This window comes from Chlorocebus sabaeus, chromosome 15 (assembly GCF_047675955.1).
Source record: "Chlorocebus sabaeus isolate Y175 chromosome 15, mChlSab1.0.hap1, whole genome shotgun sequence".
NCBI lineage: Eukaryota > Metazoa > Chordata > Mammalia > Primates > Cercopithecidae > Chlorocebus > Chlorocebus sabaeus.
Window position 1 is genome coordinate 17,489,091 of NC_132918.1, and position 20,215 is coordinate 17,509,305.

General features: G+C 39.5%; 1 protein-coding gene across 4 annotated transcripts in view; it reads right to left on the reverse strand.

Annotated features, from left to right (window-relative positions):
- FNDC3B (fibronectin type III domain containing 3B) overlaps positions 1–20,215 on the reverse strand; it is a 360,789-nt gene that overhangs the window by 96,191 nt on the left and 244,383 nt on the right. For all 4 annotated transcript variants that reach the window (XM_007972094.3, XM_007972095.3, XM_073023462.1 and 1 more), the window contains exons 7-9: positions 18,568–18,626; positions 8,803–8,954; positions 5,538–5,597 (exon numbers count right to left, since the gene is read on the reverse strand). In XM_007972094.3, coding sequence (XP_007970285.2) covers positions 5,538–5,597; positions 8,803–8,954; positions 18,568–18,626 — 271 coding nt within the window. The remainder of the gene's footprint in view (positions 1–5,537; positions 5,598–8,802; positions 8,955–18,567; positions 18,627–20,215) is intronic.

Sequence of the window (20,215 nt, forward strand, 5' to 3'; positions counted from 1 at the left end):
TAAATCTGTGGGCAGCTCCCTGCTTTAGATGGAGCAGGTGCTGATGAGTTTGCTAGAGTCCCCACCATTCCTCCTGTCTCCTCAGCACTGACACTGCTTTTCAGCTGACCCTTACCCAACCCACTTTAGCTGTTTAGGTACTCTGCCTCCACCCAGTAAGTATATCAGTTTGCAAGGACTGAGCATTTGCCTACAAATGCAGAGTTATACCCAGGCAGGTCAGGTCCTAGATATTCACAAAAACAGCTGCCACCAAAAATCCATCTAGAAAATAGAACAGAGGGAGGGAAGCAGGGAAACAGCCTGCAAAGTACTAGCAGGATGCAGTCAGTTGTCTGGGGAGAGGTAAATTTGGTCTTAGTCAAGTTCTTTGGGATTCTTGGAGTCAGCAATCCATACCTCCTAGGCTGGGGAGTCATGAGTGATGGAGACTCCTGGTGGCCAGGCTGGGAGGATGACAGTGGGGATAAAAGTAAAAGAACCTGATGCAGGTTAGAAATTTGAGGTAGTTGAAAACAGATAGTTGTATGGGCCAGAAGGAGTTAGTTATTTTTCTTGCCTTTAATCTTAAACAATGTTATGGTAAGGGGTCAATGCTTTTCACACATAATATTTTGTCAGCAAAGGAAAAAAGATCTATTTTGTATGGCAATATAAGTATGCTGCATATAGTACAAAAGTTGGCACCATACTTACGTATCCCTTGATTACATCTGTCAATTATAGTTCAGTAAAGGGACAGCAACTTACTGTAATAGTGACTAGCAACATTTTTGCCAATAACTTTTATAGAAAAGAAGAATCTCTGCTAATGATGCTACATTTTAAAGAATACTGCAATATTTTTTTTCACATAATGGCAATGAGTTTTCCATAAATATCATCATGTGAAAGGACAATCTGTAGAGTACAGTCAGTTTCTTGGATTAAGTAAGTCAGCAAACAGTTCAGTTTTTGTTGCAATTATCTCAAGAAAAGAAAACATTTTTCTAACAATATCATTAATCTTGTTTTCATATTTGTTTCAGCTTAAATCCTGGCGAAATGCTTAGGAAACAGGTGCTCCAAGAATTTCAGAAATATGCCTCCAACTTTTTCTAGCACGATGTAACATACTAGGAGCCACAATTTCTGGTCAATAATATGTATTTTATAATCCTTCACTGTGCTTGTCAACCATATTTTTGGAAATGTTTCACTGCACAATTTTTCTGGGAAATGTCATTATATGATATCTCTGGGCAACTTGTTTGCCAAATTGTTAAGGAGGATGACTAGAAAACTGCTTCAAAATTTTCACGAAATTGCTATCCATTCCTTCAAATTCCTGATTATCCTATCACTGACAAAAATATAAACTGTTGACTACCACAGTAAAATGGTCATTGTAATGTCATTATTAATTACAGAACTACCAATTAAAAGACAAATATATTTTTCTGGCAAATGCATATACAGCATACATTTGTGTATGTATAAATATTTATTTGTATAAATAAGTGTATATATATAAATGTTCATGTTTGTGAAATTACATATTTATATATAAGTATTTAAAATATAATGTAATTTATTTACACTTTGGATTTTTCTCATTTCTCCACACAATCTCTCATCTCTGTCTCTCTCTCTCTCTCTCTCTCTCTCTCTCTCTCTCTCTCTCTCTCTCTCTCTCTCTCTCTCTCTCCCTCACACATGCACACACAGAAACAGGAGATTTTCTATTAGTGGCTTTATACAATACATAACACAATGCCCTTTAAAGAAGCACTGAATAACCTTGACGATTACAAATGGATTCCTTAGAAATATTGTATGAACACTAAACCAAAAAAATTATTTGTGTTAAGAATAGGGTAACAAATATGAAAGTGCTTTTAATAAAGATCCTTTAATAAAGGTCTCCCTAAATTTTGCTAATCAATGTGTGCTTCAGAGAGGGGTATTATCTTCCTCAATCACCACTAGGAGATTAGGAGAAGAAAAGAATAGTGACTGAACAGATGTGTAAGAATGATACACAAAAACTCATAGGAAAAGTGGAAAAGAAGAAACATTTTGTAAACCTGAAATGTCTTGGAATATAATTTTCCATGTGGAATCCGGCTCAAACGGCATGACAGATGCCAACTGAAGCAGCCACAGGCATGTGAGCTACAGCACTGTCTAAAGGATGCCACTAGTCTCAATAAATTCCCAGTAACAGTGAGTTGGTGGCAAGAGCTGTTCTGGCCTAGTAACTGAAGGCAAGTACCAGGCAGTTAAATGACCGGGCTTCATGACTGAGACTGCTATTGAAAAAGAAGGTTTGTGTGTCTGATGGGTGAACTCATGCAATAACACTAATATGGGGGCGGGGGTGGGTGGGGGGAGTTGAAAATGAGAAAAAGCATTACATGAAGATATCAAGCAATCAATGTGAATAAGATAGACTCAGGGTAGCAAAACAAAAGGTAACAAGGAATATAAGAACAGAAGTCTAGGTGAGACTTCAGTACATGATTTAAGAAAGAAATCTTACACTCTTAAAATGTGCAATATTAAGATTTGGAAGAAAAAATTTACCTTGTTTTGTGCTGCTAAAACAAATATCTCAGTTTTCAAAACTGGCTCTACAGACTTCCATCACTTTCTAAATTGGTAATGCACAAACAAAAATGGCAATGAATTTATTTATTTACTTATTTAGAGACAAGGTCTCATGCTGTTGCCCAGGCTGGAGTGCAGCAGCTGCAATCAGGGCTCACTACAGCCTCAACTTGTATCATTAAGTCCTTTTTATTTTCAGAGCGTAAAAAAACTGCAACAAGCTTGGGAAAACCAAAAGGTAGTACTTATACATGACTTTACAGGTCTAAAATAGATTTACACATATATTTGCTCTCATTCTATTTTCCTGAGGCTGGTATCATTATCATTCTCATTTTATAAATGACAAAACAAGACCAAAGAAGTTTCAATGGCTCGCTTAAGCACACACCCTTAGTAAATGACAGAGTCATTAACTCTCAAGTTGCAAGCCATGTCCACTATGCATCATGCTGCCTCACCGAAGCAATTCAAGGCAGAGGAAGTTACATCTAAGTAAGAGTTGCAAGTGTTAAGATTCTTCTCTAGCTTAAAAAAGAAAAGACTGTAAAAGGAAAAAGAACGTATGATCTACATGGACTGTGCATCAGGCAGTGCACGAAGACTAAATCTGGACTATAGACATTTTTATTAGGAGAGAAAGGACGTTAAAAAAATATGAAAATTGACCATCACCAAGGAGAGAGAACTTCCTATCTTCCTGGAAAGCAGAGAGGCAGAACAAATAACAGCTGGTGGCACCCTAGGTTACACGTGTTTGGTGTCACACATGTGTCAAATGACAAATGCAAGGAGTCCCAAATGTGTCAGGAGAAAGTCTAAACCCAAGGCCCCTAGATGGTAACCCCCTCTTACTCCCATCCTGTTCCTTTTGGGGAATCCATTAACTATTCTATCTGCTCAGGAGGTCAAGATGTTCACAGGTTTTGTTGGGAAAAATAGCTGATGAGCAAGTGTTCTCAAATTTACCCTTTGTAATAAGTGTTTTAAAAAAAATAAATGGAACAACAGACAGGATGGTAAATAAAGGGAAGGCTCTTCATGACATTTAAGTTTCTTTAAAAGGATATTGTAAGCTCATGAATGAGCAGGAAATTAATAAAGTAAACCTTTACTAACCACAGAAACAATAAACTGTTAAAGCACGGAGCAGAAAGAAACATACGTTAACAATGAATAATAGATAACATTTACATGACTTTTACATTTTCTGGTTTGTTGTTACACTGACCATTTTGAAGAATGGTTAAACCATTTCTATTATCATCTTAGCTTCACAAATTACACAGATCTTCTTGTACAAAGCGTGTGAAAAGTTCAATATGTTTGGGTGGAAGCTAATTGACTCAAAATCCAAAGTTTTGATTTAAACAGGAGGAGATGGTTGCAATAGGGTTCATCTAAACAATATGATAGCTAAGCAGATGTGTGCTTTAAGCCTTAATGCAAAACAATTTGCTCTGATATACATTGCTTTAACCTTATTTTTAAGAACTCATGCAGTTAATAAGATATTACATCCTCAACACACATCCTTGCTTTACTACCTTTTTTTCACTGAGAAAATCATAGCAGAGCATTCTATGTGACTTGACCAAAGTTGAAACAGCCAGTTCAGGGCAGAACCAGACACACACTCAAGCCTCCTGATAATTCACATATGCTCTTCCTACTAGACTACCTTGCCTCCAACCTCATGCTGAAATAAAGAAACTAATGATGTGAATTAACCTTTGGAAAGTATAATAATAGATGCATATTTCTTTTCTTTCTTTTTGAGACTGAGTCTCGCTCTGTCACCCAAGGTCAGAGTGCAGTGGCGCAATCTCTGCCCACTGCAAGCTCCACCTCCCGGGTTCACGCCATTCTCCTGCCTCAGCCTCCTGCCTAGGTGGGACTACAGGCGCCTGCAACCAAGCCCGGCTAATTTCTTGTATTTTTAGTAGAGACGGGGTTTCACCATGTTAGCCAGGATGGTCTTGATCTCCTGACCTCATGATCTGCCTGCCTCGGCCTCCCAAAGTGCTGGGATTACAGACGTGAGCCACCGCACCCGGCCAACAGATGTATATTTCATGCTTACAATTTTATTCTGCAATCTTTACGTATGCATATATAATTGAAAAAAAAGGGAAAGTGTGTTGTTGTACATCCAGTTAAACAAAACTACTTTCTGGGGAACTTAAATATTAGATAAAATAAAGATTAAAAAAAATTTTTTAAGTGTTATGGGTCATATTCAGACCTGCTTATTGGCAAATGAATGGATGGATGGATCTTTAAACAATCAGATGGTCTCTCTAAAAATTCAGATAACACTTTCCTCCTTACAGATCTGTGGTTGGCTGGGTTTCTTCCTAAAATAAGCTAGTCCTACCTTCCAGAGTAGTCACAGTAGAGATTCCAGAAAATCCCAGTAGAGATTTCAGGCTACACATCATACCACATGGGTTAACTGTTTTGCCAAATGGAGTTCATTCTCGTCAGAGATAATCTGATGCTTGTATTACTTGCCTTTTCCAAAATCTACTGGCTTTTAAGGTTTAATGGTGTGCTTGCAATAAGGAAAGGGCTTCTTTAGTCATTTGAATATACAGTTTATATGATGGTCTATAAGAAACACTGATATGCCCAAGATAAAAAAAAAAAAAATTCAACTGTTTTATAGAAAGAAACTGTTAAACCATAGTCCAACAGATCTTAGAAGACCATGTAAAATTACTTTTAAAATGATTTTCAGTGTTTAACACCTAATTTTCTGTTCACAGAAGTACTTCTGTGTCTTCCCAGTTACTATGGTCTTGAGAGTCAATGAATGGCCCATGAGCCATGGTACTGAAACTTACAGCAAGGTAAGCAACATTCACCAAAAACCTAAAAGGGGCACAGGTTTTTGCTTTAGCCACCTGGATTCTCCAATACAGTTTGGCTCTTACATCCTAACTCACCTCACATGATAATCTGTTGCTGGTCTAAGATCTTTCAGGTTACATTCTAATTCTTCTCCACTGTAAAGAAAAAGCATTCATTAGTTGCTAATACCAGTTTCAAAAGCAAATGAGAGTTGGAATTTGGGTGTCCAGTAATGTACTGACAATAATTCATGAACTATTACGTCAGATTCCACCATAAACCAGAAATAAACTTTCTTATTTGATATTATTATTTGTTTGGGACTAGAAAATCAGGTTCCTTTTAATGATGCCATCTTAGATCTTGAAAATGGCATGGTTAACTTACTAATAAAATTCTAAAAGATCTTATCACTTCTTACAAGTAAATACATAAAAGTAACTAAGTAAGCAAATGAATGAATGAACAAACTAATGAATAAAAATGATCACGCCAACTGTTAACAGAAGGCACTTTCCATACTTACCTTGGCAGGAACCTCAATTATCTCAACTCTGGACTATCTTTAACAAAAATCACAATCTCACTTCCTCACTTACCAATGCACCCAACAAATAGCTCTCTTAAATAAAATAAAACCATTTATATCCTCAAAAATTGCAACTGAACCTCAACTTAAATCATGAGGAAGTAACCAACACAAAATAAGGAATGTTCCATTTTTTAAAAGGTGAAAGGTGTGTGGGCGTGTGACTTATTTTGTATTCTTCAAAAATATCAGTGTCATAAAAGTGTAAGAAATACCGTGGAAGTGTTCCAAATTAAAGAAGGCTAAAGAGACATGACAACTAAAGGCACTGTCTGACCCTAGACAAGCTCCTGAGCAGGAGGGGGTGGAAAACTGCTCAATTTTTCAAAATAACAGGCATTATTTATGGACCAAGTGACAAAGCTGGAATATAGACAACAGATAAAGTATTATATCAATGTAAGTTTATGAAGTTGATAATTACACTGTGGTTCTTTAAAAAAAAATCTTATTTATAGAAAATATCCTGAAGGATTTTGCAGTAAGGGACCATTACATATAAAACTTATGAAAAAAATATGGATTGAGGACAGAAAGAGGAAAAGAGGAAGGAGGTCAAATGATAAAACAGAGTATAAAGTTAATAACAACTGAATGTGGGTATGGAGTATTCCTTGATTTCTCTATTTTTGGGACATCTTATAAGTTTGAAATTATTCCAAATAAAAGGCTGGGTTTTTTTAAGTTGTGAACTGGAAGTTGTGTCCAGACCTTGCCTGAAGCTCTGTTGTTCAGCCTACATTGTATCTTTTAAAATATCTTGCATTTGCTCCATTAGTTTAGTAACAGGGAAATTTGTACAATAATTCAGATTTTCAGCATCTTTTGAAAAAAAAAAATTCAAAGAATCAGCAAATTTTAGCAACAATCGACTTAGGCTGAGTGGCGACTGTTTCCTTTCGATGGCAATAGAAGCTCTCCTGTTCACTTCATTTTCAGCCTTTCCACTTGCTTACATATGTTACCGGCCGAACCTCTCTGAGCATATGAGGCTCTACCTCCTGCCACCAGTGTTCATCTTGCATGAAAAGGCTCTATCCACAGTTGTCCCTCAGTACATACAAGGAGATCAGTACCACGACCCCACCCCCACACAGCGTATACACATACTCAAGTCCCCAGTTGACCCTGCATATCTGCAGGTCTCACATCCTGTGAATATTGTTCTGGTCTGCATGTGGTTGACAAGAATCCGTGCAGTTGAGACCTGTTGAGTTGAGACCCTTGACCTGTTGTTCAAGGGTCAACTATATCTGTTCCTTGCCAGGCATGGGGGAGATGGCACTCTGTATTTCTTTTTTTTTTTTTTTGAAAGGGAGTCTCTGTCACCCAGGCAGGAGTGCAGTGGCGCGATCTCAGCTCACTGCAACCTCTGCCTCCCGGGTTCACGCCATTATCCTGCCTCAGCCTCCCTCCTAGCTGGGACTACAGGTGCCTGCCACCATGCCCGGCTAATTTTTTATATTTTTAGTAGAGATGGGGTTTCACCGTGTTAGCCAGATGGTCTCCATCTCCTGACCTCATGATCCACCCACCTCAGCCTCCCAAAGTGCTGGGATTACAGGTGTGAGCCACCACACCTGGCGGCACTCTGTATTTCTTTAAAGTTGATACTAATTCTGGTTTTTCAGACTAGAATAAAATGGTGGTGAGCCAGAGTTAGGAATATCCTAAATACAGTGGGGAATCCCTGGGGTGTTATCAGAAGGGCAGTGATCTGGCCTGATTTTGTTTCTGCAGTGAGTTGGCAAGGTTGTAGAAGAGCAAGAGTAGGGGGTGGAAGACCCTCAAGAGACTCCTGAGGGCGTCCAGGGAAGACAGTGGAGGTAGCCTGGGTAGCAAGAGGAGGACACAGCAGCCACAGGGCTTGCGTCCTTAACCTCTGTCCCTCTTTGCTCGTCAGGAAGACTGTGGAGCAAGAATTAGGAACAGGAAAGGGGAAGATACGGCTCTGTGGCACTGATGCAGTAGGGAAATGGGAGAGAATACAAACATCTCTGGCAGAAAAAGTAAGGATTGTGTGACCACATTATTACCCTGGGCATGGGCAGTCACAGGAGGGTCCTCTCACAGGGAGGCCAAACAAGCAGTTAAAGCAAAACTGACTTTCTCATTTCCCGCTCTGCAAATCTGAGTAGTACCCAGTAATTACAAAGAAGAAAGACATGGCCCTAAAATTTTTCTCACATTTAGAACACAGTTATAAATCTTTTGAATGGTCAATACCTGGGAGTCCACAGAGCAGAAGGGGCTAATCCCTTCTCTGTGAGCTAAACTTTTGACCATTTAAGGCCTCGAAATGAAATGTTTTAAAGTATCTTTATTACAGGCTGGAAACTATTGTGGAAGGTAAGAAATAGGGTAAAACAGAAGGAAACATATTGCAGAACTTTAAAAAACAGGGCTACAAAAAGGTCTGGATCTGAAAATAGAGAAGTCACCTTATAATTGCTCAATGTATAGAAAAACTAAAAGTCATAATGGCCTTTTGCCGACAGACATTAACAGAAAGTTTTCTTTAATACTCTACTGACAGCAAATATAACCAAGTGATATATTTTACCCATACCTAATAGCTCTATGCTACTCATTTCCAAATAAGAATTACTCTGGACACAATGATTTCTTAGCATTATAATTATTACTAAATCTTAAAATAAACTAAAGGAAAATTTACCAAGCCTATAAAGTTTTCCTTTGTTTTCCATTTTCCTTCACAACTCCCATTTTATAGTTTAGCAGCAAAGAAAAACAATAGAAACATACACAACCTGTAAATTATCTTGTATTTTCCATCTCGTCCTTTGTCTGATAAGGCAACCTCATAACTGTAGGGGAAGGAAAGACCACTGTGGGGTCCACAGGAAAGTCCAACAGGGGGAGCCCAGGACAACACAACTGCTCTCGCCTGAATATTAGAAACCTGCGGAAGAAAAACGTGCGACAAAAGTATTCAAATCCATTTTACATTTTCGGAATTATTGGTAGTGGCATAAAACTGGCTCAAAGTTAATCCAAAGTAAACTAGTTTCATTATATTGAAAGACATCTTATACGGCGCTCTCTTTCAAAGTCCTGGTGTCCAAAATATGGTTCTTGCAATGCCAACCTTCATCCAAATCCAGTGCAATTTGCATTCTGTCCTCCATAAAGTAAAATAATGTCATGTGAGGGAATTTTTTTTTTAACATAAGTAAAAACCTGAATGGAAGGTTTCTACATTATGTGCAAGAAGCCATACCCACAGGTACTCAGATCTGGTTTCAAGCCTTGCATGGTGTCAAATCATTCTTCAAAGCTAATACCTTTCCAATAATACCCCTTGAAGTCCTGCAGATTCCCAGGACAACCTAATGGGTGGAGAACTGGAACCAAGGACCAGGCTGATACGGGATTAATATCATTATAGAAGTGGAAATGCTTCACCATTCTAAGCTCTGTTTTTATACTTTTGGTTTAGCCTCTGCTTCAGACTTCAGCTGAACCGAAGACTCTGAGACTTAAAATACCCAGAACCTTCTTAAAATACTACTCTGAAGCATGTTTTACAAAATCTACTCTATCTTTCAGAGGTGTTTATGAGGACTAAGCGCTGGCTGACCATAGCTGTAACCTGTTTATTGATAGACCCTGCATGGGCTTCCTTCCTGATATGGTTTGGATTGGTATCCCCACCCAAATCTCAGGTCGAATTGTAAACTCTAGTCTTGGAGGAGGGCCTGGTGGCAGGTGACTGGATCATTGCGGCAGACTTCCCCCTTGCTGTCCTCCTGACGTGAGTTCTCACAAGATCTGGTTGTTTAAAAGTGTGTGGCACTTCTCCCTTCTCTCTCTCTTCCTCCTTCTCAGGCAACGTAAGACATGCCTGCTTCCCCTTTTCTTCCACTATGATTATAAGTTTCCTGAGGCCTTCCCAACCATGCTTCCTGTACATCCTGCAGAAGCATGAGTCAATTAAACCTCTTTTCTTTATAAATTACCCAATGTCAGGTAGTTCTTTATAGCAATGCGAGAACAGACTAATACACTTCCCTTCTCTGTCTCAGTTCCCTTGTCTCCAACCAGGACTTCCTGGGCCATATCCCCACAGAAACTATTTGCACTCAAACCTTTTTTTAGAGTCCTTTTCTGGAGAAACTCAACTTAAAATATGATCTAATTATTTAAAATAAATCTAAGGATAAAACTTTAATGCTGTAACTTTCTAAAGGCTATTCTATTGCTATCTGGATATTGGTCTGGATAGCATATTAAAAACAAACAGGACTTAATACAGATGCTAAAGCTTAACGTTCACAAAGACTTTATAGCTGTAGATTATTAGGCTGTAGATGGAGACAGGTAAACTGTTCAGTCCCTTTTTTTTTCCCTTCTTCCATTTTTGTCACTATTTGATCTATATAAAGATTATTAGAATTATTAAATACTTGAAATACAAATAATAAATATGGAAAATGAAGATAGAGTCTCTCTTCAGTCTGTCCTTCACTACATTTTTAGTGGAGATCACTTCACACTGTTTATTCCATATAAATAGAATAGCATGATATATTTAGCCAATTACTTAGTCAAACTCCTGCTCATCCTTAAAGACCCCAGCCCAGCCTCACCACCTCCCAGTAGCCTTCTCTAAATTATCTCATGCAGCGTCACTCCTCTGTGTTCTACAGAACCTTGTGGATATTGCTAGAATTGCTAATCATGTTATGGCCTTTGTCTACCTCCCTTGGGTTTTGAGACTCCCTAAGGACAGAATCCAAGTCATATTCAACTGTGATCAGCGGTTGCTTAGTAAATGTTTGTTGAATAAAAAAATAAAAGGAAATAAGATAGTCTAAGTTTCTGCCACAGGCAACACAGAAGATGGTAGGCTTGTATTACACATCTCTTGAAAGCATCTGAGGAAGATTGCTATGGCTCCAGACTAGCAGCTCTCTTCTCCACCCCTCCAATCCATCTGCACCACAATGCTGTTACCGCCCCTCCAGGATGCTGGCCTCTCTTATGCCCTCTCTCACGCCCCTGTGACTTAGCTTTTAACTCTCCTACTTTCTTGGCTTTAACCAACTTCTCTTGGACCCAGTTCAAATGCTTTGTTTATTCATTTAATGGTCATACTTCACCCTGTGAGGGGCTGTGTGGACACAAAGATGATGAAGGTATGATCTTTGGCCTCCAGGAGCCGCAACCTGTTGAAGACGGACAGGTACATGAGGGGACTCATGGTAGATATACTGAACACAGAGGGACTCTTAGGTTTCCCGAGACTGATTCTGGACAGATTTCTGTACTGTCTGCACTGTCAGATTCAATCACTCTTCTTTGTACTTTTGCTGTATATTCCGTCCCTGCATTTGGTGCATGTTACATTAGAGCATTAGTTGGTTATTTGTGTGTTGTTTCTCTACCTAGATTTTAAGACAGCATTTCTAACATACAACAGTATATCTGCTCAATTTCTTCACATACCATTAATGAGTAATCCTGAGGTATTTGGTGTTATATTTGATTTTTAATGTGGGAGATAATTTGTTACAAAGAGTTTAGTTTCTTGGGAAAAAAGGAGGCTCATAAGGTACTGGAAAACACTCAGCCAAGGTGGTAAGTGGCTGCTTTGCACCCAAGAACACAGAAGACAGTAGCACTGATTCTATGAATGGTGGTGTGAAGTAACACCATGTCTCAAAATAGCTCAGTCGAATGCCAACATTCTAGATACCAAACAAATATCCATAAAGTCACATCCTTTTAAACTCTACCTTTTATGTCAGCTATGACAACTTTACTTTTTTCCCTTAGGACTTGGTTAAATTATTATTTACCTGAACAGAGAAATACAACACTTGAATCATCAACTAAAATAACATTCACTTTTTCCTTAGAGTCCCTAAGCAAGCCTTCAGGATGTACACTGTCATCGGCATGCAATGCAGATGTTTGTGGAAATACATTTTTCCAATATGCTAGCCTATCAGAAATGCAGTTTGACAACTCAGCATCACTCTCGAAAGATAGTGGTTTCTGTGAATTCTTTCCTTGAGCTAAGCAGCCAGACACCCAGATCATGATGATGTTCTGGGGCCAAATCCCTCTTGTCCTCCTGCTCTCTCTCTTTCACTGACTCTTGGACTGAGGGTGCCCTTGTTTAGGCAACGGAATCAGGAGAAAAAGATCACTTGGTCTCCATTAGGACTTGGAACTTGTTTCCACTTAAGGCTGTTTCCAGAAACTGACATGCTGTCTTTTAAGAGAATGTTACTTGAAGGTGAATTCTCAGCACTAGACAGATTTACTCAAAGTGTCCTGGGAGGTAACGCTTTAATGAGAGATTTGGAACTCTAGGAACTCTATCTGGGTTCATGCCTATTTCAGAGCAACAACAGTCATACATGACCTTCACATTGCAAGTCTGTGTGTGCTGAAACTTTCTTGCCAGCAGTGACCACCAAGCTTAACTAGGGCATGGATAATCTGATCATCACAGTGATCACCATGGCTGTTGTTCCCCTCACCCCTCAAAAAATTTAGAAGCCATAAAGCTAACTGACTTCCTGATATTTAATTAACCTACCATAACTAGAAAGTCAGTCTCCTTTGATGGTGATAAACGTAGTAACTTCTAGTTATAAAACTATTGGACAAGGTGCAATCTGACATTTGTTTCTGCAATAGTAATATAAAGGGGTCTGTTGTATAGGTTACTAGTATACATCTGCATATGAGTTATTTAAACTAAACTGCTTTCGAGCACCTTGAAGGACTCATGAAATTACTTCCTACTACTAAGTGGTCACATACTGATTAGAAATCATTCTTGTCTATTTGTTAAATGTAGATTCCAATTTGAAAGCAGTTCAATAACTGCTATAAAAGGGTCTATTGTATAGGTAATTAGTGTAAGTCTGCATATGAATTATTTAAACTAAACTGCTTTTGAGCACCTTGAAGCACTCATAAAATTACTTCCTACTTCTAAATGGTCACATACTGATTAGAAATCATTCTTGTCTGTTTATTAAATGTAGACTCCAACTTGAAAGTAGTTGTTCTGTATATGTGTGTATAAGGAAATTATAAAACTGCATTGTCCTGTAGCTATTCGATATGTAATCCATAGCTTCCTTTCTCCTTGCACCTTCTCTCCTGTTCATCCCAGTATTTTAATACTATTCTGTAAAATTTTCTATTTTTTCTGAGATTTTATTATTATGCAAATGATAGTACTTGGATCAGAAACACCATTTATTCTCGCAGTTACTAAATTGTTTCTTTTACGTTCAAAAATATTTCCTTGTACATTGATAGCTTCTAAATTTGCTCTGGCCTTTGGATTTAACTATGTGGGAAGCCTACTGATCTAATTAAAGAGTACACTAAGGAAATATTACCACACAAATACTGGCTTCACTTCCAAAGTATCATCATGAGAAACACCACCAAAAAGGAAAATAAATGAAAAAGGAAAAGGTTAAAGAAAAAGGATACTCAAATCTAAGAATTTCACAGTCATCTGTTTTTATGATTCCTTAAGTGCTAAGAGCCGCCTATGTGCTCCCAGATGCACTGCTGTTTATCTTTCAAGGGACTGCTTCTTACAGGGGAAGTGTTCCCCACACGTCAGTTTACTCGCTTCTGGAACCGACAAATCAATTGTTCCAACAAGCTAAACATTTGCGGATAGAAACAATGCAGAACCACAATTCCAGGTTACATTATTTATATCCTGAAAATAAACAGCCCACTAGTCTATGGGAGACTACATCTAGCACCACCACCAGAGAAGGTCAGACCACATTAGGCTTGAGATGGCTGGCTAATTCCTAAGCCACTCAGAATAATACCTGGCTTATTGCTCTGTCACAGTGGAGGCTTGCTCAATTCAGGGTGCCCAAAGTTCTAGAAAGATAACTGGAATCCACAAGTACTACGTATTGTTCTGCACCTAAATAAAATCATCTGCAAAACCTCAAAGCAAAATATATGCCTTTTATTTAGAGGTGCTACCAGTTGTGGCTGAAAGGAACAAAAAATTAAATAATCCTTTTTACAACTGTGTGCCCAACTTTCCATGGCTCTGCTTCTTTCCCTGTCAGATGGCCCGATACCTCTCCTTCCCATGTCAGAGCACAGAAGTTTCACTTTTGCTTAGCGATATGCTACAGACTATAAATACTGCATTCTAAGTACATAATTGACTTCTCAGATAGTCGCTATAGGTAGTATTTCTTATCCTACCTTTCAAAGATGAGGAAACTGAGGCACAAGGAAACTATGTAACTTACCCAAGGTCACAAAGACAGGTAATAGCCAATGCAAGTCCCAACCCAGAGTGCCAGACTGCAAAGCACAGGCCTTCCCTCTAGTGGCTGCTGCCTTATACACTGGCGGAGGCGTATCCTGAGGCTGGTCAGGCTTCAGGCGTTTGTCCTACCTGCTAGAACCCAGCTACAGTCACAGTTATTCAGCAAACATCTGTTAAGGGTTCACCATGTGTCAAGAACAGTGCTAGGTATTCGGAGCAAAAAGTTAAATAACACACAATCACAAACAAAAACTTCAGAAGAAAAGGCGTACGAAGAGGAGAGAGAGAAACTGCATAAACAACTAACTGGGTTGGGAAGAAACAGTGGACTGTCTCAGGCAAGAACGCTTCTGAGGATCGGGAGGGGAGTGTGGTAGGTCCCCAAAGAGGTCCACATCCTAGTCCTTGGAACCCATGAATATATTACCTTATATGGCAAAAGGGACTTTGAAGATGTGACTAAATTAAAGATCAAGAGCAGACTGTGGTAAGCCCTCAAAGGTGTCCAAATCCTAGTCCTTGGAACCTATGAATATATATTACATTACACGGCAAAAGGGACTTTGAAGATGTGACTAAGTTAAGGCTCTTGTGAAGGGGAGACTGAACCTGGATGATCTGGATGGGCCCAGTATAATCACAGGGGTCCTTATAAGTGAAAGAAGGAGTCAAGACAGTCGGAGACAGGCATGTGATAAGGGAAGTAGAAGCTGGGGGAATATGGCTGCTGACTTTGCAGACAGAGCCAAGAGGGGAAAAGGCGAGAAAACAGATTATGTCCCAAAGCCTCTAGAATACAGCTCTGCCAACAATTTGATTATATCCTAGCCAGAGACATTTTGGACTTTCTGGTCTCTAAACCTTTATGACAATAAATTTGTACTGTTTTAAGTCATTCAATTTGTGGTAAATCATTACAGCAGCAATAGGAAACATACAGGTGGAGAGAAAGAGAAATTGTTTTAGTCATGTGCAAAAGCAGGAGGCACGAACAAGCATGGCACTCTTCATACAAACTCCCCTTGTCTGCTATGCCTTCAGCCCAGGTAACCCGGATATATTTACACTGCCATCCAGAGAATCAGACATGCAGGGTGGTTAGCACCAACCACCACCCACATGCTGGCAAAGCAACTGTGTCCAGAGACGCCCACTTCCTATCAGGTGATTTTCATCCAACTGCTTAAAAGGTAGGGTGTAGTATTTTGGCAAGTTCAAGCCTCACTGTTAAAAGGGCATGAGATATAAATGCTGATCTACAGATCTTTAATGACTCTGGAGTGTGTAACTACCTGAGGCTTTGTTTCTACTCACCTCCAGAAAGCTTCTCAACCCGCCTTTTCCAAACCTAGAAAGATAATGTGCTGCTTATGCTGCAGAATTAACAACTCCAGCTTTACAGGACTAAGGAGACTCTTCAGCTGTATTGACTATGTCTGTGCCCATCTAAGCCATGCTGATATGGAAATGTTATCTTTTGAGTGAATTTCTCACCCAGAGGCCACTTCAAAGGTTTGGAGGAGGGTAACGAGACAGAATGGAGTCCAGGTAAGCTGGCTGGCTCTGCAGACAGGCTGTTACCTTGTGGCATTTACCTGAGTGAATTCGCCAGGTCCGGGCCCCTGCCCAGTGACTCAGACAATCTAGCCCAGTTATCCTTGACATTTGATATCAATTTTAATAGGTTATAGTGCCATATTCTATCTCTAGAACGGCTCTAGCATCTGTCCCCTGCTTCCTGCCACACAGATGTTACCACCTAATTCTGACTCCCATAGCCTTTTACCAGGACTACAGTAGTAGATTCTAACAATGCTCTTCCCTGCATCTCCCTTCTTCTCACTCCAACTCATCTGCCAACTGTTTGATCATTCTGAAAATGCAGCCCTGATTCCAGAGTCAGACTTGAACGTCAAACTATAAGACTTATGGAATCAGATATATACAATCAGATTGCCAGTTAATTGATTCATAATGAGAAACAGAAGTATCTGGTAGATTAGACAGCACTGTCAACCTGCCTCACATACTTTCTTTCTGTTGGCAATAAGGAAGTCAAATTCTCAAAAGGCTACTAAGTGAGAACCAAATGAAAACAAGGGGAGTCATCTACCTGATTCAAGGGCCTAAAGGCACTAGGCTCTGAGAAGCCAATTCTCTATGATGGGTGCAGAACAGCCTGGTCAGGCTGTCATGGGTAGAGCTAACATCTATGTGCTTCTGTAGCCAAGCAATCCTTGCTTCCAAATGATACCAACAAAAGTTCTCAGATGACGCTTCTACCCTATTAAATTTTACCACACAGCTACTTAAAAAAGCCTATTACCCTGCCCTAAAACCTCAAAAGATTAAATGCCTAATAAATACTGCATCAAGAAAAAGGACCAATGAATCTAAATATGGCTTTATCTTGCTAGAGCCATCTCACCCTCAAGAAACAGAGATTGTGTCACTTCTTCAGCGCAGCAGGGACTAGGAATATCTGAGAGAAAGCACTATGTGCATAAACAAAATTAAGAAGTGACTATGACGTTCCGAAACTACATTTGGGACCATGAGTGAACCCGTTGCTCCGCCCTCTCTCTCTGATTATGATTCCTCTGTTTTCCTCACAGATTTTTCTTCTCTACTACACTATAAACATAAGCTTTTTCCAAGATTCTACCCTCACGCCTTTTCCAATCTCTCTCCCTTATACTGCACCTGCTGTCTGCAAAGCTATCATCGAATCCTACAACGTGAAGTATCATTGCTACACATGTGATCTCCCTGTCTTGTATCTTGTTCCTCCGCGCTCCTCAGCATCGGGCTCCCAGACATTTGTGACCGCCCGCTGTATCTATCGTTCCAGATTCCCTGACAGTGAAACAAACTCAGCATGTCCAAGAATGGCACTCAAGATACAAAAAGGACAAAGATGTGAACCTGTTCTAGAGAAACCACAGGTTACCAGGAAAGACACAGAAACAAGTAGATGCAGTACAATGTATTAAATACAATAGCAGAAGTCCATGAAGGGCACAGCAAAGCTGGGGGTAGAGCCTCCCACTTGATGGGCATAGACAGCAATCAGGGAGGCGTCTTAGAGGAAGCAATTCTTGAGAGGAGGCATTGAAACCTGAAAGCCCAGTTATCCTTGACATTTGATATCAATTCTAATAGGTTATAGTGCCGTATTCTATCTCTAGAACAGCTCTAGTATCTATCCCCTGCTGCCTGCCACACAGATGTTACCACCCTAATTCTGACTCCCATAGCCTTTCACCAGGACTACAGTAGTAGATTCTAACACTGCTCTTCCCTGCATCTCCCTTCTTCTCACTCCAACTCATCTGCCAACTGTTCGATCATTCTGAAAATGCAGCCCTGATTACATAAGTTCTTTGCTCAAAAACCCCCAGTGGCAGCCTGCTCCTCACCAGAGTAAGTACAGACTCCCCGCACCCCGCCCCCAAACAGCAACACCCCACTCCTCTACAAGTGCCTTATTATGCCTGTTCGTCAACACACCTCCAGCTTTCAGGTTGTCAGACTCAACTATGTACCCTGAAGCATGTTTGGACTCTTCTGTTAAAAAGCCTCAGTATTTGAAACATATGCAGAATCAAGGTTTTCCAATTCAGCTAGAAAATACTCCAAAGAACTCTGGCTCTAATCTGAGATGAAAGGCTGAATCAACATTCTGAATTTTTCACTTGAATTTCAAAGCACCTGGCAAAATCAAAACCTCACCACTCTGACCATTTTCTTTCCTGCCATTGCACCCAATGTTCTGGACTTATTTTTCACAGCTAATATTTAAATATCTTTTTGAAGTTTACTTGGAAAAATACTTGGGATTACTGAGGTTTTCAAAAATTATTATTACTACATTTATACAGGTTAAAAAAAAAAAAACAAAAAAAAAACAAAAAAAACTACCAAAAGAAAACTGTAGACTAAAAAGAGAGAGAGACAAAAAAGAAAGAATCTTTGGAAAGAATATCTAACTGCATTCAGAACACCTAAATAAAGAAGACATTTCAGTGGATTATGACTACACACAGAAGGCTGCTGTTCTATGTCTCATGCTCCATTAATAACTGAACTGAACACTATTTCATAGTTGATGAGTAACCTGCAAAGGGAAGGAGCCCTTTTGCTTACCTACTGTGTGGTGGCAGGGGCGGGGGGAGAAGCACATTTGAAATACTTTAAAAAGTGTCATTTATGCTGAGAAATCCAGAAGACATACCTGTGGTTTCTCTATTCCCGAAAGAATGTCTTGCACCCTCTTTACTTCCAACTCATATTCTGCATTGCGAAAAAGAAAAAAGGAAAAACAATACCATTAGAAGGCAGTAAGGTTGTCAAGTTCCTTCCCCAAGGCCTTTTAACTAGAGTTATCATTAAATCCGTTGCCTGTTATCCGTTGCCTGAATTTTTGGTATTACAAATGTTACCAGGAAAATCAGGAATGAAGGTGTCTTTGGGGAATGGAGTTTCACTGTGGTTCACTGACTTGCCACTGTCTAGTTTTAAGTGTTCACGATGTTAACGAGATTAACACAGGGTTCCATTTTAACATTTAATAATCTAACAGGCAACAGAGAATAGGTCCTAAGAAGGGCAAGTGGAGGGACCAAGGTACCTGGAAACTGAGAGTAAGATGTGGTTGAAGAGACAATGGTTACTCCATTCGGGGAGGTGAGCTCAAATTTTTGAGTTGTATTTTTACTTGTTTATTTGTTTTTACTTGTTTACTTAAGTTAAAATGTTTACATTTGATGGGCAGTCACTGGAGTGTTTAAGAAAAGGGAAAGATACAATCTTTTGAGCTTGAAAAGATGTGTTTGTCTTCTGTGTGAACAATGACAAGGAAGGTAAGCAAGGGAGCAGAAAGACCAGTCAGGGATTGCTGCAGTGGCCCAGGCAAAGGATAGGATAGACCTGGCCTGGGCTAGAACTGAGAGTAAAGACGGTGAGACAGGACTAGTTGAGGAGGTATGGGTGCTGAAGGACTGGATGTGATGGGTAAGAGTGAGGAAATGCGACACACCAAGGATAATTCCTAGTTTTTGGCTTGCTCAACTGGATGGATGACGGTGCCTTTTAATCAGATGAGGTAAATGGGTATGTTTTGGGGGTGGGGCAATAATTAGGTTTTAGAAATGAAAGAATAGTGCTTGGAGAAGAGAGTACGAGGTGGGAAGCATGTGTACAAAAAAAGACAAGTAATAGAACTTAAACTTAAGAATCTGCAATTTGTTAGAGGATCTTCTTGATTTTCACAGTGGGCTTGATGGAATCTAATTTTGAGTTTATAGCAGACTCCATTTAACCTAGTTCATGAGCTAAATGCTAGAGGGATATGATCACTAAGACATATGTCCCTGCCCCCAAGATATTTCAAGTCTAGTGGAGGGGAGGTGGAAAGAATGAAACCAAACAGGCAATTACAGTGCCTTGTAATGGGTGCTATAGTAAAGATAACCCAAAAGAGGGCATCTGAAATGGTTTTCCAGGAACCAGCATTTAGCTGAGCCCTGTGTATAATAAGCAAGCACTTGGAGGGGAAGGGGGATGTGGACCTAAGGAGTGAGAGATGGGCTAATACGCCCAGCTCTGCACAGACCTGTTGTCCTTATTGTTGAGGTCTAATCTTAAAGTCATGTTTTCAAAAAATCCCACCTAAACTGCTACACCTGACCCCAGCCTCATTTCTGTCACTCTTATATCCTATTTCCTTATCAATTATCAAAATCTGAAAAGAATTATCTTGCTTATTTGTTCGCTTATTTCTGGTCTTACCAACAAACATAAGATTGAGGAAGTCAGAGACACCACAGGGTCTAGAGTAGGCAAATTTTTTCCTAAAGGATCAAATAAATATTTTAAACTTT